Source organism: Phaethon aethereus (assembly GCF_964289735.1).
Source record: "Phaethon aethereus genome assembly, chromosome: 20".
In the NCBI taxonomy this organism is placed as follows: domain Eukaryota; kingdom Metazoa; phylum Chordata; class Aves; order Phaethontiformes; family Phaethontidae; genus Phaethon; species Phaethon aethereus.
This window is the reverse complement of record NC_138596.1, coordinates 10,857,341-10,876,928: the sequence shown is the minus strand read 5'-3', so window position 1 is coordinate 10,876,928 and position 19,588 is coordinate 10,857,341. Positions and strand designations below refer to the sequence as shown.

The window sequence follows — 19,588 nt, the reverse complement described above, 5'->3', positions numbered from 1 at the left end:
TTACAACCAGGGAGTGCTTTCAGGGTTTTGAAAACTTGTGGTGAGATAGTGTGAGAGATGGTTACTGTGATTCATGCCTTTACAATTTCTGTGCCAATAAATGTCTTCCTCTTCCTATGCTAAAGGTGTATTTAATCCTGCAAGAGGAACTTTAATGCCATTTATTGTGTATAGGTTCGACTTCAGCTTATGGTAGTCTGCATTAATTCAGTTCATGAGCCTTTTTTGGTACAATTATTAAACTAACACAAAGTTGGTTTTTTTGAGTACTTCAACATAAGGATTTGCTTTTATTCTGTAAAATATTGAAATTGTGGGGTTTTTTAATTACAAATCATTCTAAATTACCAGAAATCATGTTTTAAATACTCTGTTATTCACTTACAGCTGCCAAAACATAGTACAGTGAAATAATGGTCTGCTAGCCTGCTAAACAAGTGTCCAGCTTCCACAATGCCTGTGCAGGCAGCTCAGTGGACAGAATTTCTGTCCTGCCCAATCTGCTACAACGAGTTTGATGAGAATGTGCACAAACCCATCAGCTTAGGTTGCTCTCACACTGTCTGTAAGACCTGCCTGAACAAGCTTCATCGCAAGGCATGTCCTTTCGACCAGACTGCCATCAATACAGACATCGATGTGCTTCCTGTAAACTTTGCACTCCTCCAGTTAGTTGGAGCCCAGGTATGATTTAAGCAGCTCTATGTTTTGCCACTTTGTGTTATTACCATTTACATGCTGGTTGCAATACGTGTGCTGATCTTTTTCCCTCGTTTTAGTCTAAAAAAAAATGGTAAGACTTTAACTTTGTAATGTTTAGAAGACCACACATACTATAAAAGCAATCACACTATTTTCAGAACCATCCTCTTCTCATAAAATGAAAACATGTTCTAGTTGTAACCTGAATTCTGGTTTAAAAAGGCTCTTGAACTGTGACTGGAGAAAAATACCCATTAGGAAATAGACAATTATCTGCCACAGCTGTCATTAGAAAAGTGAACCCGCAGATTGCACTTGTTCATCGTACTCTTGCAAGTAATCTTGTTTCTACATGTCACATGTTCGAAACTAGCTAGCTGTTTAACCAAGTTTCAGAAGTGTGTGTGCATAATTTTTTTTTTTTTTAAATATGCATGATGGCTTTTCAGTTGCATTTTCAGACACTGGCTAATCAGGCCAGGAATGTTCCCTGTGTTGTCTCATAGCAGTGGCAAAACAGCGATTATATAATCAGGACTGTGCTTTATGGAGACTAAATAAGTCTGTTCACCTTACACTGATTCATATGCTTTTTCGTATTACTTTTGCTGTAACACCTGAGTAATGCAGTAAGAAAATGCTTTTGACTTTGCTTTTTAATGTCTTATGCCTTGGCACAGCTATTGGTAATAACACTATCTATGTCCATGGTTTTGTTTGTCAAGTTCACGTGCTCCTTTCATTTTTTTATTTCTAAGTTTGTGTCAAATCACTGCCTTGATCTTACAACATTCATTTTCCTGGTCTCCTGAATTCTTGCAATGTCTTTCAAACAATTTAACGTATTGTGACTAATGCTCCCTCTATTTTCATTGTCTGACCTTGTTACTCCGAGTTTTTTCCACCAAGTTAAATTTGCTAGTTTTTCTCTTTGAAGATTTCAGCATGCCCAAATTATGCCTAAATTAATTTTTTATCTTTGCTTTTGATTTTTTTCATATTTTCTTTCCAGTTAATTTTGTCTTATAACTTGCCTTGTCTGTAGTAAATCATGCTGATCTCGTACACTGATCATCCTCTCAAATCTTGTGTTCTTCACTCATCTTTTACATACCTTCTCATCAGACCTTGGTTGTTTTCTGCCCTACTTTTGTTCTTAATGTGTTGAGTACTAACAAAAATAATCTTTCATCATCCTGATCCTCATCTTGAGTCCTTTTTGTTATTCCTTATTACATTCTGCATACCTTGGGTGGGTCCTGTCTTTCACATCTCTAAAAAGCAGCGTACATCTGCAGTGTTATGTAATTAACAGTAGTGGTGTTGGTACCATCATAGGCATACGAGATAGGTCAGGCGGGTATATGTAATTCTTGTCCCCCCTACTCCCCCTTGCATTTTCTTAGGTACCTGATCATCAGACAGTAAAGTTGAGTAATGTAGGAGAGAACAAACATTATGAAGTAGCAAAGAAATGTGTTGAGGATTTGGCACTCTACTTAAAGCCATTAAGTGGAGGAAAAGGTGAGTCTGTACTGAACAGCGTAATTTTGATGTAGCTTACTTTTAAACACAAAACATTGTGTTTCCAGCACTGATTTTAGATGTCAATGGGACAATCCTCTAATTTTTGTAATAAAATTTCCCTTATGTCTTTAAAAGCTTATTCACATGTGTAATACTTTTTAAAAATTATTTTAAGTTTACAAAATACTCGTTTTTATTTAATAATGTTACCTTAGGGCTAACTTTGTACTAAAGCTGAACTTTCCTCAAAGGATGGGTTTGATATTAATTTGAGACTTTAATTAAAATTCTTTTTGATAATGAATTACACAGAGTTGACTAAAGAGAAGGGAAGATACCTGTGGCTAGTATCTAAGTCCTAGAGAAAGACACATACTACTTGACATTTTTGTTTGTCTTATTTGGATAAATTTGTCTGATTAGAAGCAATAGTTTGCCTTTTCTCTCTCTCTTTGAAGGTGTTGCAAGCTTGAACCAGAGTGCACTAAGCCGTCCAATGCAAAGGAAGCTTGTGACACTGGTGAATTGTCAGCTGGTGGAGGAAGAGGGTCGGGTTAGAGCTATGAGGGCAGCTCGATCACTGGGAGAGAGGACTGTTACAGAATTGATCTTGCAGCACCAAAATCCTCAGCAGCTTTCTGCCAATCTTTGGGCTGCTGTCAGGGCACGAGGATGCCAGTTTCTAGGACCAGGTAAGGTACCTGTAGAATCTGAAACAGTATATTTATCCGTACCCTTTCTTAACAAAAAATTATTTGGAAATTTCTTCTGTTGAGTTTGAAGATGTAATTATTTCTGTTTTTCAACTTTTTGCCAGGAAGAAAGGAGAAGGGGAAAAAAATGGACAATTTAGTGAAATCTACTGTTTTAAAGTTTTTTGGTTTGGGTTGTTTTGGTGTGTTTTCCCCCCGTTATTAACTATTCTTTGAAATTGTGAGGAAGTGTTTAAAAAATCCTGGCAAACGAGTACATAAGCATGCTTTTTGCACAGTTTGTAATGCAGTGTAACTATGACACAGGCTGGTTGTACTGCTGTCTGTGATTAGAATTGGATAGGAAACTGCAGATGCTTTCTTGTTCATACTTCGGCTGTAAACACAACCAGCCTAACTTTAGTTGCAGCATACCTTAATATTAAAATTTATAATGATAATGTTTATATCTTTGATAGAAACAGCAAATTCTTAGTTAAGAATACTACTGAAGCAAGCACAGAAATGAGAAGGAAATTCTGTTTAAACTAGAAGTAGTCCTCTCTTGATTCCAATAACTGATGATAGCATTCCTGTACTGTTCCCATATTTATTTTTATACAGTTTCATGGTGTAGCATTGATGAGATGTCCAAAATGACAAAGGCTACAAGACTGCACAGCGGAGACAAGTATAAAAACCGCACTACTGACGCATTTATTACTGACAATTAGTCTTAACTCTTTAAGTTTGCTGTGCGTAGAGTGCTTCTGAATGCTTCTTCCAAATCAGCAAATTTCTTACAATGTTTACAAAGCTTTTTTTTCTTATGATTAGTGAAACAAAGTAATAAGGAATTATGTTCAAGATGATTCAGATGCCTCTACTTATTGTGTTAATATATGATAGCCTTGCTGCTTTCTGGCAATATATTTCACTTACTATCTTTATTTCTGTGTGTTGAAGCTATGCAAGAGGAGGCACTGAAACTTGTATTACTGGCACTGGAAGATGGCTCTGCACTCTCAAGAAAAGTTCTGGTACTTTTTGTTGTGCAAAGGCTGGAACCAAGATTTCCTCAGGCCTCTAAAACAAGCATTGGTCACGTTGTGCAGCTACTGTATAGAGCATCATGCTTTAAGGTAACATACCAATATTTGAAGTTTGTTACTGTGAACTAGTGCAGCTCCAGAAAACCCTACCTAGGATTATAATCTTTTGCCTTTATGTAAAACATTACATAAATTCAGTTTCAACATTTAAATAATGTAGACCCTTAAGATTTTATCTAAAACTGTCATGAAGTAGTTGTTTGATATTTAAAATTCCCTACAAAAGGAACAAATGGTCACACACGGAATTAGCCAGAATAGATTCTGAAATTACTGCCCGCATTATTAAGTGCTGCCCATCATCTGCAAATTATCTCCCCTGAAAGAGGCATGAAACCTGACTCTGTAGGCATTCCTAGCCTGTTTCAGGAAGAAGTGTTAATATAATCACATTTTACTTTCTTTAGATTCATAAGACTTGGCCATGGCTAGACATGCCAGACTGGCCTGGGTGCTCTCAAAGCTTAGAATCCAATTCCAGCATGCTAAAGAAAACTTTCGGAATACTGTAGTCCTGGGAACTTCCCTAGCCCCAACAGCAGGCATGAGAGGAGGACACCATATACAGAGACTGCTCTCAGCCTGAACTCCCAACACTGTGTTTGCACACGTTTTTTACTCTCTCTCCTTTTTCTTTTGTTTGTATCTTGCTGCTTTGCACTGAAGAGGTGCTTTATTTTTGATATATAGGGATGGGTTGTTTAAACTGAATATTGCCAACTCTTTATACCTGGAGAAGAATGAAAAGTTAATTCCATGAGTCTCTTTTTCAATCACAGTTAAAAACATTATTATCACAACATCACTGAACTAAACATTAAAATAATGAGACCTGTGGCTTTCTGTTATGACGAATGCCTTCTGTAACCTAAGAGTTTTACTTAACATTTATAGTGGGCTCTCAGCTAAATATTCTGTTCTTTAAATGCCAATATCTTAAAATTTTTCTTCCTTTTTATTAAAGTCACTTCTAGAGACTTTCCTGTTTCTTTAAGTCATCCTCTAATATTGCATAGCAAAAACTACTAGTAGAACTACTAAATATTTATCTCCTGTGACTTAAGAAAATCTGATGACTTTCCTAGTTGGAAGTAGTGAGTTGATGTAGTTTTGTACCTGTGATCCTGTAAAAACTTGAATAGCTGGCTGTTCTGCTTGTGCACTGCTACCTAAGTGGATGAATACATGGAAGAAAACTAAGTATATCCTAAATATACAAAAATAATTCTTTTGTGATTTGTGCTGTGTAACTGTCTTTTTCTGATGGACTTGGAGGTTTTTTGTTGAAGGAGGAGTACTTAACTATTACTATTTATTAGGTCACTAAAAGGGATGAAGATTCTTCTCTGATGCAACTTAAAGAAGAGTTTCGGAGTTATGAGGCTTTGCGGAGAGAACATGATGCCCAAATTGTTCACATTGCCATGGAAGCAGGACTTCGAATATCACCAGAACAGTGGTCTTCCCTTCTTTATGGTGACTTGGCGCATAAATCACACATGCAATCCATTATTGACAAGGTTAGTCAAAGGGATGATTTTAGTATCTTTGTAGGATCAGATTTGACTACTGAATGTTATAATAAAAATCCAAGAACTGCTTGAGTTAACTTTTTTCTTTAGTCATATCAAATATTAATTAAAACTAGAATTAAGGTGTTTTCCCCCACTGGAGCGTATTCTTCATATGAAGACATTTTGGTTTTCAGTAGTTTAAGACTAATTCCCTTTTTTGTGTCTTATGATGAAGCTTCATAGGGCAGATTCTGAGCTGAGAAATTAAATTTCTCTCCACTGATACTCTCTATATGCCATCTGAAGACACTACATATTGCCAGTGTAATGAAAATCATTAAGATTAATAGTTCACAGTTGTAAGATGCAGCACACTAACGCTGACTTTGTTTTCAGCTCCAATCTCCCGAATCTTTTGCAAAGAGTGTACAAGAATTGACAATTGTCTTGCAGCGCACGGGGGATCCTGCAAACTTAAACAGGCTGAGGCCTCATTTAGAGCTCCTGGCAAACATAGATCCAAATCCAGGTATGCACATGAAGCTTTTTAAGCATTTCTTGATATTTTTCCTATCTAGCAAAGTAAATTATTAAGATGATAACCCCCATTCCTGGTTTCAAAATTCCCATAATTAACATAGTATATCATAAACTCTTCTTCAGGGCTGTCTGAGTTCTGTCCTAGTACTTGGTGTTTTGAAATACTAGAAGAGTTGCCTCTTATGCTGCTACTGGAATTATTGATGGAATGACAAGCCTGCTTTTAATAATTTTAGATGCAGCGTCTCCAACGTGGGAGCAGCTGGAAAATGCAATGGTTGCTGTAAAGACTGTGGTACATGGGCTGGTGGATTTCATTCAGAATTACAGTAGAAAAGGCCATGAAACTCCACAGGTAACTATATTTGATTCTTGCATTATATGTCTTCTACATTTACTGAAAGATGCAACTTCAAAAAATTGCTATTGATTTGAAATATTTTTGGCCTTTTCTGTGGAATAATTGAGGATACTGTTATTTACTGCATTCAGGTTTTGAGAACATAACATTTCTGAATACGGAATGCAGCAGAGCTTGCAGATCCATACGATGGCATAGTACTGAGCCCATCAACAATAAATTTCCTTGGTTTTCTGATTAAAAGTGCAAAATGTAAAAACATCTCATGGATGTGTTTTGTGTGTTTTAAGCCTACTTTTATATAAAAGTTTGTTAGATTGTAAGAGTAATGTCTTGTGTGTTTTGGTTTTTTTTTTTAAAGCCACAACCAAATAGCAAATATAAAACAAGTATGTGCCGAGACCTTCGACAGCAAGGGGGATGTCCAAGGGGAACAAACTGTACATTTGCTCATTCTCAGGAAGAGCTTGAAAAGTGAGTGTGGGAGACTTGACTTTTTTTGTTTCTTTGTAATTTAAATCCAAGCAATCTTCATAGAATTTTGAAAACAATTTCTTCTATACCTTTATTCATTTGGAAGAATTTGCGAATCTCTTGAAGTGACAACTCTTTACATGAAATTGAAGGTACAGTAAAGCAATGTCTGCAAATTAATTCCAGTTTTAATTTTTATTTTACCCCATATGAAGTAAAATTTCCTTTCCTGAAACTGAGTCTAGGCTCAGTGTCAGTCAGGGGTTGGTAATACTACTTACAAGAGAGAAAATGTTAATTACATTTTAATTAAGGAATAAAGTTAATTATTTGAACTTATGTAATGTGTGCATTCTTGAAGCTGTTTTCACCCAAATCCATTTTTAAAGAACTGCAGAAGTGGATCTTCTAAGAGGAGAGATGATCTTTGGTTACAAGGAAGACGTTGATGTTCTATTTGCGGGTTGTTGAGATTATAAGCACCAGTTTTTGAAGTCTTGAAATGTTTTGATACCATGTTCCTCTCAATCCCTTCATTTTGCTAGTTTTACATAGACATTAAACATCACAATAAGCACTTTTTAAGTCACCTGTCTTGTGTGTGTGTTTGTACATGTGTTTGTTTATAGATATCGCTTGAGGAACAAAAAAATCAGTGCAACAGTGAGAACATTCCCCCTTCTAAATAAAGTTGGCGTAAATAGCACTGTCTCAACCACAACAGGAAACGTAATTTCTGTCATAGGAAGCCCTGAAACAACAGGGAAGATGGTGCCAAGTACTAATGGAATAGCTAATCTAGAAAGTGGTGTTCCTCAGTTGATCCCTCGCTGTGCGGACACCTCCTTAAGAGCTTTGGAGAACACCAAGAAGGGAGGGAAGTCTGGAGCCAATGGACAGAATGTTTCTGGATCACCTACAGAATCACTACCTGAAAAGTAGGTAACTTTTTTTTCATAAAAATAACTGAGCACAACATTGTGCTTTAAGGTTATCATGGAGTCTGTGGATGGCAAACAATAGATACTGAATTCTGGTCCTGGCTTGCTGGTTGTTGCTGGTGCTCACTGGCTGCAGAATTGTGTAAGATCTTGTACTGCAGTGCAGATACTGCTACACAAAATGTGTGGATTCATTGTCAACCGATGCTGGCTCTGTTTTAGCTGTTGAATCCTCCCATGCAATATAGATAAAATGGTAAATCTCTCACTTTATCTTTTTATTCTGTTGTTCTCAGCCTGGTATCTTACTTAATATTGAGTTATTACTTAAGAATAAAACAAAAAACTTGCACTCAAAATTTGACATTTCTTAAAACCAAGAAGGCTGCACATAGTGCATAGTCCCTTAACAATCCTGGAAACCTTCTCATTTTGGGAGTTTCCCTTAGAACTTTTTAGATACTTCTCCAGGAAGCACTGAACCTCTAAACAGCTCTTCAAAGCTTTTGCCTTTACCAGCATACACTTCCAACTAGTATGTAAGCTTCTGGGTATATATCAAAGCATTTATATCCACTTCTGAGTTTTTAGGAGAAAATGTGAGATCTAATAATAGTATAATTTTGGCATATGAAAAATAAAATTCCAGAGGAAATCAAATAGCCCAGATTTCCACATTGGGAGTGTACACAAGGAGATGACTAACTGAAATAAGTAAAGATCTGCTTAATGATTTCTTGGTAATCCTTTTCAGTAAAATTGGTTCTCCACCCAAGACTCCTGTAAGCCAGGCAGCAGCTACCTCAGCTGGTCCTCCTAGTATTGGAACAGAAGTTAATTCTGTGCCTCCAAAATCCAGCCCGTTTGTTCCCAGAGTACCTGTCTACCCTCCGCATTCTGATAATGTTCAATATTTCCAAGATCCCAGGACTCAGCTGTCATATGAAGTTCCACAGTACCCACAGACAGGTGAGATGAGCACTGAATGAAAAGTAGCTCTGAACGTTTCTCTAGATAAGCCTGAATGCTGAGAAGTAACTTCTATCTTAGTTTTGTGGATTTTTTTTTTTTTTTTTTAAATATCAGCTGAATCTTCACTTAATGGAATACTAATCTGGTCTGTTGCTGAGTATAGGATGGACCTGTAATTTGCTCCCAGTGTTGGTGGTTCTTGACTCTGTGTGCTGTATGTTATGCAGCTTGTACCTCAGCATCCAGAAGAACTTGAACCTTGAGGTCGTCTTTTTCTTTTGTTAACATTTAATTGCATTTATTTAGGCTTGCTCACCTCATGCCCTATCCATGAGGGTATCCATAGTAAGGATTCAGACCCAGAGGCATAGCATGCTTCTACTGTGAGACTTGTGCTTGCTCAAATGTTTTTGAAAGGTTTCAGTCATCTTTTTAGGTTGCAGTATGCATGTTTATATTCAAGCAAACAATTGGGTGTTCTAGCATCAGGTCATTCATAAGCTCTCAAAACAAAAGCTCTGTCCCCTCTCAGACAACCCTCTCCAAAGGAAAAAGAATAAGTCAAGTGTGAAATGGTTACTTATGGACCTTTGAAATTACTTTATTTTAGGAATATGGCTTTTTATTTTAAAGATAACTATTTTAACTGCCAATATAAAGAAGTGCTTAAGATGCTGTCTCTTCAGTTACATAGTTATACCATAGTACATAGCAGTAATGTCAGAGAAACTCCCATTTTCCAAACTGGGTTGAGGTGGTAAAGGGTCAGCACTACATCTGCAAATATGGTTGTCATACATAAAATTATATTCCACAGAAAAATGATAGGGTCAGTAACAGGTTAGTAAAGTGTGGCACTTCATTCTCTGAAGGTACTTATCAACACTGTTTACAGTTTTAGAAGGTGTAAAATTCTGGGTCATTTGTGGTTACATTAAATATGCCTTTTTCCAATTTTTAAGGATACTATCCACCACCTCCAACAGTACCAGCTGGTGTGGCTCCCTGTGTTCCTCGCTTTGTGAGGTCCAATAACGTTCCAGAATCCTCCCTCCCACCTGCTTCCGTGCCATATGCCGATCATTACAGTACATTTCCCCCTCGAGATCGACTGAATTCTCCTTACCAACCTCCTCCTCCGCAGCCGTATGGACCAGTTCCTCCAGTCCCTTCTGGAATGTATGCTCCAGTTTATGACAGCAGGCGCATCTGGCGCCCACAGATGTACCCACGAGATGATATTATTAGGAGCAATTCTTTACCTCCCATGGATGTGATGCACTCATCTGTCTATCAGACATCATTACGTGAGAGATACAACTCTTTGGATGGGTATTACTCTGTGGCTTGTCAACCTCCAAACGAACAGAGGACTGTGCCTTTACCAAGGGTAAGTGAGAGCCAGAAAGGGAAGGATGTAGTCTTGGTTCTGAAGGTTATTACTGAAAAGTTGGTAAATAATTAGCATAGACCTCTTCTGTTTGTTTGGGGTTACAGTGATCAAGACATGTGACCTGGACAAAGTTCTTGTCTTGTTTTTAATGTTAATAAAATGGACTTGTAAAATAGACTACTCTTACCTGGATTAGGACCAGAGCCCCTCTGCCTCTTTAATTCCCGTGCATGTTGCTTGATGTAATTATGTATTAAGTTGTGAATTGCCATACATGGGCCAGGTTCTCTCCAAATCATTGTGAAATTCTTCTAGTGATATCAATAGAAGATTACAGACCCAAGGGAATTTGGGGGTCCAGGGTGTCCCATGCAAGCATTTGCCTTCTGATTAGAGTATGATAGGATATACAGTCCTGTATTTATTATTGCTAGGAGCCTTGTGGTCATTTGAAGACTGGTTATGATGAGCAGTTAAGACGGAAGCCAGAGCAATGGGCGCAGTACCACACGCAGAAAACTCCTCTGGTATCGTCAACTCTTCCTATGGCAACACCATCTCCAACACCATCTTCTCCTCTCTTCAGTGTAGATTTCAGCACAGAGGTGGGAAGCCAAAGAACTTCTTTATTTTCCCTTCCTGTTTCTGTAAGACACCATGTAATAATTCTAGTAAAGGTTTTATACGTGCCGTCTATTCATAAAACGAGTTTAATCTTTTAGCAAAAGGAAAGTAATATCAAATAATGCATTTATTGAATTTGATATTAAGGTGGTGCTAAACATGATTGCTGAAAAAAGGTCAAGAAGTGAAGTGATTCAATTTACCCTCACTAAAGAAAATGTAATTTTTTATGAACCAGCTTTGTGAAGCTCTAGGTTTTTGTGTAGGGAACAATTGTTTTCCATTAAGAAGGACTTTCCCTTTTATACTCCAAATGGCATTATGACATGATGAGTAGACTGAATCAAGCTGCAAGGGCTTGTCAAATCCCAGAGAATACATATCCCTGAAAAGTGTCAAAAGACATTGGTAGAACATTGTGTACTTATAAGTTCTGTAAACAAGAATGGAAACTCAATGAATAGAAATAGTGTGCTTTTGAGAAATGTCTTGTGATATTTATTTTCTGTATGTGTGAATTAAATGCATCCAAGCAGCTAGTTGAAGTACCACTGTGCCAAGCTGTGGTTTTGACAGTTACGTTGATGTATTTGAGGTGTAAGACTGTGATTATTTAGAAAACGTCTTGTAAGGTACTTGAAGTCCTGTATGGGAGCATTCAAGGTAGATCAGGATTTAGTCCTTGTCATCCAGGTTGGAGGTTTTCCAGGTCATACCTCTATCTGCCACTGGCTTATACGTTAAAGGAAAAGGCATGGCTTCCTCTCAATTTAATTATTGTAGGTATTTACCTCAAGAAACCTGCCACTAACATTGTGACATTGATTTCAGTCTCATGTTGGCAGACCAGGCAGTTATTTGTAGTGACAAACTTGCCCTTCTTTGACAGCTGTCAACTTCACTGGTTTAAAATTTGACTGAACAGGTTATGTTGTCCCTGAGTCAAGTCTTGAATACGGCTAAAACTCCTTGATTGACTTTTGAGATTATTTAATTAAATAGCAGTAAATGTCTTTTCTTATTGTAAGACGGAATTCCCGGGTTTTATTATTCACTGTTTATTTATTCCCTTTTCCATAGTTCTCAGAGAGTGTCAGTGATTTGAGTGGAACTAAATTTGAGGAAGACCATCTGTCTCACTATTCACCGTGGTCTTGTGGCACTATTGGCTCTTGTATAAATGCTATCGACTCAGAGCCCAAGGATGTGATTGCCAATTCAAATGCCGTGTTAATGGTAGGGGTTTTCTGCGTGTTATCTCATTAGTGTAATGATACTTACATGCTGATGTGTCTTCTGTTTGGTTAAACAAGCCTTTTTTTAAGTTGATAGCTTCTATTCTTAGTATTTTAACGTGTTTCTGCCCATTTTAAGTTGTTTGGAATATCTTCTCCCAGTTTTGTAAATAAGCAATGTATTTACTTCAGTGACAGAATGTAGTGCCATGAATAAAATTCTTAAATGCCTGAAACAACTATTTTAATAACAGAGCTCTGTAAATCAAACTTGTAGCCAAGATATTTTAAGTAGATGGTCTGTAAACTGGTAAGAATTCACTCATTTCAAATGTATTCTCTGATTATTAGAGTGGGATCAAAACTTATGGCTACTTAATTTTGTTTGTCTCTCCCTATAAATGTATATGTGTACACATACCTCCTTACAATTTCTGAGGCATCTAAAATAGTCTCAGAATACATTGCAGTGGCAAGCTTGACTGGTTAATACAGGGTCATTGTGGCCAGTTCAGAGCAGGTGTTTTCCATTGCAAAACCACGTTTCCTATTTGGCTTAAGCGCAATAGTCTATCTTGTGTGAATGAATCACTGGCTTTTTCAGAATTCTAAGATCTTACGTTGCCATTGTTTCAGAAAATCTTTACTTTGAAGTTACCCAAGAGCAGTATACACTCAGACAAAAGTTGAAATACTGTGGACCCAGGATAATCAATGCTGCTTTGCACCCCCAGAGAATCTGTATGAACTGTTTTCCTAGACTGCACCTCTTGGTTGTAAGGCACATTCTCCTAATGCCAACAAATCTGTGAAAATAAAATACGTGGGTTTTTATCACCCAATTTCCATGAGAGAAGAAAAACTAATTGAAAGACTTTAGGGAACAAAAAATTCATAGTATGAATCATGGAATATAGCTTACCTCTGGAGAGGTAAGAGCTTGTGCTTTTTGGTGAATTTCTGCTATATAGTGTAGCAGGTTACCTTTATCTTCTATGAAACAAGTGTTACCAAATCTTATCCCAAGCCTTGTTTGATACTGCCTCCTTCAAGTATAGGAAAGGGTCCTGAAGGACCTTAAAGAATACTGTAACTTTTTCTGCCTGGAAACACAAGGTTAGAAAAGCAAAGTTATTTCTTCTGACACTGGCAATAACTTTCTTATGGTGAGTTTACCATTAAAGGGCAATAGTTAAATCATTGCAGCCCATCTTGGCTCTCTAGTTGGACAGATTTTCAGCATTGTATTCAGCAACAATACTCAGGAAGTTACTGGCCAACTGAAAAATCTGAATAACCTCAAATAAGTCCATGCATCATCTTCTATCTCCTAAATATGTAGGATTTGGACAGTGGGGATGTTAAAAGGAGAGTGCATTTATTTGAAACCCAGAGAAGGGCAAAGGAAGAAGATCCTATAATCCCATTTAGCGATGGACCGATCATCTCCAAGTGGGGTGCAATCTCCAGGTCATCCCGCACGGGTTATCACACGACAGATCCTATTCAGGCCACTGCTTCCCAAGGAAGTGCTACGAAGCCCATCAGTGTATCAGGTACAACTCCAGGTTTCATATGACAATATATCATACATCATGAGCGTTTCATCCTATTCATGCTTACTACAGCAATGGAGATGCAAAGAACTAAAACACCTGTATATTCTACTTCAAGAACAGAGAATATAACGCATGGTATCTTAATTTGTTACAGATTATGTCCCTTATGTCAATGCTGTTGACTCAAGATGGAGTGCCTATGGCTCAGATTCTACTTCATCAGCACGTTACGCAGAACGGTATGGACCTTTTTTCTGTGTTGTGTTAAAAGTATTTTCTATAGCTTGCTCCTCTTCAGAATCTGGGTGGGGGGCAGGGGGGAATCTGGAACTATTAATAGATGTTCTTAATTTTAAAGTAAAAGATTTCTATCCAATATAAAGCCTTGGAAAAACTAGGTTAAAACTTGTGTAGTCTTTAATACTTAATGCAGCTAATAATACCCAATTACTAACAATGTATCCCTTGAGAGACCTAATCAAAGAATTGGAGTCAGGTACTGCCAAGCTGTCATGTCAAAATCTGTGATCTTGAGTAGTTTTTTTTTTCCTCAAGCTTTTTTGCTACATCTTACCCATATATGTAAAATAAGGATGTTTGCTCCATATAATGCCTTGGGATATTGTGAACCCAAATGAAGATGAAGAGCACGTTATCTTAGCACATAGTTTCTGTCCAAAAATCTAACATAGGCTGGCAAAGTTTATGGGGCCTTTGATTTAGAGAACTTGTTTTTAATTCCTAGTTTTGCCTTCTTTCTCTTAAAGGGACAGGTTCATAGTTACAGATTTGTCTGGTCACAGAAAGCATTCCAGCACTGGAGATCTATTGACTATTGAATTACAGCAGGTAAGATCAGATGATATACCATGTGAGTTTTTTAATTAAAAAAAAAAGTGATTTAGTAAAGTTATTTAAAATAAATTTTCATAGTGTAGCCTACAGAAAACAGTACAATTGACAAAATTATCATTAAGGATTAACTAGACACTAGTACCACAACGCTTAGTATGATGCATAAGGACTGCTACTTATGAGCTGTTCCATTGACATTAGCAAGGCCGTTTTGGGGAGAAAGTGGTGGGCCTAATACATGCCAGCAAATGCAGAACAAAATAAATGCTGTGCGTTAAAGGAATATCTAGTTATCCATCTAGCAAGAGATCTCTTCTTTTTGTAAGCTGGTTTATTTTGCCATTTGACAATACATGGTTTATTTGTAGTTGTTGGTAACCAATATGTTTCTTTCTGTAGGCCAAAAGTAACTCATTATTACTTCAGAGAGAGGCGAATGCACTAGCCATGCAACAGAAGTGGAATTCTCTAGATGAAGGCAGTCGTCTTACCTTAAATCTTTTAAGCAAGGAAATTGATTTGAGGAATGGTGAGGTAAAGAAAGGGGTAATTGGGATGAAACAAATCTTTGAGGTTTTTTGTATATACATAAGTGCATGCATTTTAACTAAGAGTTAAAACTCTTAGTTTTAACATTCCCAAATATTTATAACGCAAGTTAAGTTGCTGTTGTTGTTGCACCCAGTTATTTCCCTGAGATCAAGTAGGTGCATCTGCTATGCTGCTGCTCCAATCATCTGTTTACAAAATCGGAAGAATGTGACAATCCATTGCCATGCAATCATTACTTTTCATTCTAGTTGTGCGTGTTATAAATCTAAACATTCTGCAAATGGACTCTACAGAAGTGTTCAGTATTCATTTTATCTCGCTGTTTCAGTGCTTAATGTGATTAGATTTAGCTTTGTATCCTATGTTTGGGATTTTTAGGATACCTTTGTATCCTATCATATGTTTATGCCCGAAGTTCTATTTGTATCTAACTAGTTCTTTTGTATTGTAGTAATGTTGTGTCCTAGAAACGCATCTTCTGTCTTCACTTTAGTACTAGAGTGTTGTGTGAAGCAGGTGAAAAGCTAACTTGATACTTAGAGAACATATTAATTCTTTTTTTTCAGACTGATTATACTGAAGACTGTGCAGACACAAAGCCAGATCGAGACATTGAATTGGAGCTGTCAGCCCTTGATACAGATGAACCTGATGGGCAAGGTGAACAAATAGAAGTACGTACAAAAAATTTGTGTGTCTAAAGAGGTGACTGGGTCCTTTCATTTGTTATTAAAAAACTTCTAAATTTCTTTCTGAATTAGTAGACTATGTTGATGGCAAAGCCTTTTGTTTTTAGTCTTTGTATGGATATCAAACACTTGCCTTATTTTAACACTAATGTGTAGCAACTCATACTTCTCATTCAGATACTTGGCAGTTAATATTACCTAAGTTAAAAACAGCTCCCTGTGTTCTTTGTCATAGCTTTCAGCTTTTTGCTCTTTATCTTGTGATAACATTACTAAACATGGGGAGTCTGTACCTTTCCCCTTCAGTGCTGAAACTGTAGTTAAGAATGTTTTACATTGAAGTTTACATTTAAATGTGATCATTTAGTTTAAACTTTGTGCTCACCTGATTCTAATAGTAAAGTCATTTAAGTGATTGTAATCCAGTATTCTTTTATTTTTACTACTGCTCCATTGTTTGTTTGTAATTCTTTGCATCTGCCCCAGTTTCTCCTATGCTATCCTCCTTTGCTGTGCAGTCATAAAACATTCTGGTGTTCATTCCAAGCATTACGATCAACTGTCCTTTTTTTAAAGCATCATACACTTCAAAGAAATTAAAGTTCTTATGAAGAACATATTCCATAATACATTCTAATACTGGCTTACAGTACTGGATACAGCTTTTGTTTGCTATGCCAGTGGTATGTGATGCAGTACTGTAGTATGAATTGTGAATCACCATTACGTGGATGGAAGGACCTTTATCTTAGCATTTCCTCTGCCCCTAATTATTGAAACAGCTCTTGCTGTCTTTATTGCCTCCTTTGTATCTCATCTGATAAACCATTTTTTAGCAACTGATGTTTGTTGTCATTCACTGCCATCTTTGAATAATTGTTTTTTGTCCTTTTTCCTATAGTAAAATGTGGTAGACATTCCAATAGTATGAAATAAAATTAAGGAGTCTTATGATGAGACTCCCATTTCCATCAGCTTTATGTAGTGGGATGTAATAGGAAAACTTAAAGCTGGTAGTGACAATATTGATGGACATTTCTCCTTTTCTCCTGTAGGAGATTCTGGATATACAGCTAGGTATTAGTTCTCAAGATGATCAGCTGCTCAATGGAACAACCGTAGAGAATGGGCATCCACTAAAGCAGCACCAGAAAGAATCTATGGAACAGAAGAGACAAAGTTTAGGTGAAGACCTTGTGATTCTGTGAGTGTTAGACAAAACAGCAGTGTCTGCCAGTATTAGACAAACAGCAGCATCAGAATAGTTGAAGCATGATTGTTTAAGGATGAACTACATACCTACTCAGACTTGGATTAGACATCTGCATTGTGTATACATGAAGTGAGAAGAACCTGTTAAGAAATAGAATTAGGTCACAAGTATGAGAGTCACAGGATGGTACCCTTGTGCGTATGCATTGTTGTAATCGTATATACTGAAACGTGTCACACCTGTTAATACTTTTCACATTCGGTAAGCAAAAAATGCAAAAGTATTTTTATAGCTAACATAGACTGAGAAAAACTTCAAAAGGTTAGTGTCATAATGTTTGCACAAATCTCCATAGAGAGGTAGTTTTAAAAATACACTATTTTAGGTTTATATGTTCTGTAGTCTTTAATGTGTAATGCAGCCTTTGAAAGTGAGGCAGACTGCATTTAACATCTTGACCGTACCATGCCATAGTAAGGTGTTTAGCCTGTTGCTAAAAATGAGTTTGTCAGTATTTATTTAATGCACACAATTCAGTTCTGGATACTTGTGCATGTACTTGTTTAATATTTGTGTAACTTATTTTTCTCCTCAGGGAGGAGCAGAAAACAGTCCTGCCCGTAACTTCTTGCTTCAGTCAGCCGATCACAACATCTGTTAGCAATGCAAGCTGCCTGCCCATCAGCACACCAGTCAGTGTTGGCAGCCTCATTTTGAAAACTGCTCACATTATGTCTGAGGATAAAAATGACTTTTTAAAGCCTGTTGCAAATGGCAGGATGGTTAACAGCTGAAAGGCAGTCATCTTTCCAGCTTGTGACCACACCATGGAAGCATTTACACTAGCTTTTTATATATATAATATATATTATATAATGTATATTTTTTTTAAAAAAAATAATATTGGGGTCATGCATTTCCTGTGGACTCTTTGATACTTCAAGCCCCTCTCGCATTAGCATTCTGAAGAAAAAAAAAAAAACTTACTTTACTAGGGTAAGGCGTTCACTTTCCACAGATGAATGGAATTTGGACATTGTTTTACTTAAGCTTAAAGCAGCTTTTTATGAGTTTGTAGCAATCCGGTGCGGTATCTGAGCCATTCTTGTTTAAAATGGCTTCTGTAGAAAACTAACAACTCAGTTATTTAAACTAGCAGGATCCTACAATGATACATCTAGTGAAAGGAAGACTAACTTATTTGTCTCTATTTTGTTTCATGAGAGAAGAACTTGCGTCTTATTGCAGCTGCTTTTTCTTTAGTTGTGGAACTTTGGATGGAGTATTGTTTCCTGTTTGAAGACTGAGAGGTGGAGATTTGGACTTGAGACTTTTACAGGGTTAACACACCATTAGCTTTGCACTGCTACGTTATTTGCAGGTCTGTGGTGCAGTGCTTTGCTGCAGCTTTTTGTTTCCATTCACCTCCCTGCCCTCAGTTTCTGATTTAGTACTGTAGATAGACATACACAGGCTACTTGTCCAAGTAAAGTTATCAGAAGTAAACCAAGTGCCTAAGTCCTCCGGCTAATGTACTAGGTATTAATTTCCCCAAGTTATACATGAAACAGTTTTCAGCCATTTTGAGAGGTTATGCACTAACATAACAGCAATTTCACTTTTTCTTTTTCTTTCTTTTTTTATTAATAGTTCTCAACTTGGAGATTATAGAATCCAGATGACTTGGCAAAAAGTATCAGGTGCTCTTGGCTTTCCTTTGAAAACCCTGTATGTAGTGTTTGCACTGGCTAACAAGATGGTATTGCTGTTTTTTGTACTGTTTTGTTTTTAATTTAAACTAAATATTGGGATTTTAAGGCAGTTGTATTACCTTTGTTAAATGTTGTTAATCATAATTTTGTATTCAGGTTTAATTTTTTGCTTGTTCAGTGGCAACTTATTTTCAGAGATCTTGAAAATACAATAATATAGCATTATCTGACCTTCAGAGTACTGAAAAGTGTATGAATTTATGCCCTGTTAAGATGTGATTGAGAATCATATTAGACATGTCAACTGAAAATTGGTTTTCATAAATACACATGAACTAGAGCCCTGGGCATACTGTTTTTGAGAAGCTTAAAAATCCACTTTTTTTTTTTTTATAGAAAGCAGGACTCTCCCTCCTGATGATTACTATCTTCTTGTTTGTCCTCTTACTTTTCTTTGTGATAAGTTTTACATTTTTTTATGTTTTTATTAACTTCTGTGAAGTTGTTTACTCTGAAAATTGTACTGGAATATTTTAAGCCAAGCTGATCTTTCACCAGGTGTACTGCATGTAAGGGCTTTTCCTGCTAGCAAAATGCTTAAAGAGGATCATGTTACTGGTCGTCTGAGTTGTTATTTTACAAAATCACAGCTATGTGGTCGGGTAAGATTTTGATAACTGTTTTGTGCACGCTTCTGGGGGGTGGGGGTTGGCATTTCCCTGAGGGTTACTGATTAGACTAAGTAAATATTGGTGTTTGATATCTCTCCTAATGAACCTGTCCATGAAATAATTATGTTGTAAATATACCTGAAAATCCAAGGGTTAGTTTTGATATTCTGGTGTCAGTATGGAAGATCTTACACATCTATTTAATACTCAAATGTAAAGGAATGTATGTAGAAAAACAGTCAAGTAGTCT

At 36.8% G+C, this 19,588-nt stretch overlaps 1 protein-coding gene across 3 annotated transcripts; it reads left to right on the top strand.

Moving 5' to 3' along the window:
• Nucleotides 1-453: 453 nt before the first annotated feature.
• RC3H2 (ring finger and CCCH-type domains 2) lies at nt 454-19,420 on the top strand (the record flags this gene model as incomplete). Of its 3 annotated transcripts, XM_082009021.1 has the most annotated exons (20): nt 454-684; nt 2,109-2,226; nt 2,688-2,921; nt 3,888-4,063; nt 5,353-5,553; nt 5,944-6,076; nt 6,324-6,442; nt 6,810-6,922; nt 7,552-7,860; nt 8,618-8,832; nt 9,798-10,225; nt 10,663-10,833; nt 11,933-12,088; nt 13,430-13,643; nt 13,801-13,885; nt 14,414-14,495; nt 14,901-15,041; nt 15,620-15,727; nt 16,798-16,946; nt 17,551-19,420. In XM_082009021.1, the coding sequence occupies 20 exons, from the start codon at nt 454-456 to the stop codon at nt 17,747-17,749; spliced, it is 3,582 nt and encodes a 1,193-aa protein (XP_081865147.1). In that variant the 3' UTR covers nt 17,750-19,420. The 3 variants fall into 3 exon arrangements, with proteins under 3 accessions (XP_081865147.1, XP_081865149.1, XP_081865148.1); XM_082009023.1 differs by lacking the exon at nt 10,663-10,833; XM_082009022.1 differs by lacking the exon at nt 15,620-15,727 and having other exon boundaries at nt 14,901-15,035.
• Between the last annotated feature and the right edge of the window lie 168 nt (nt 19,421-19,588).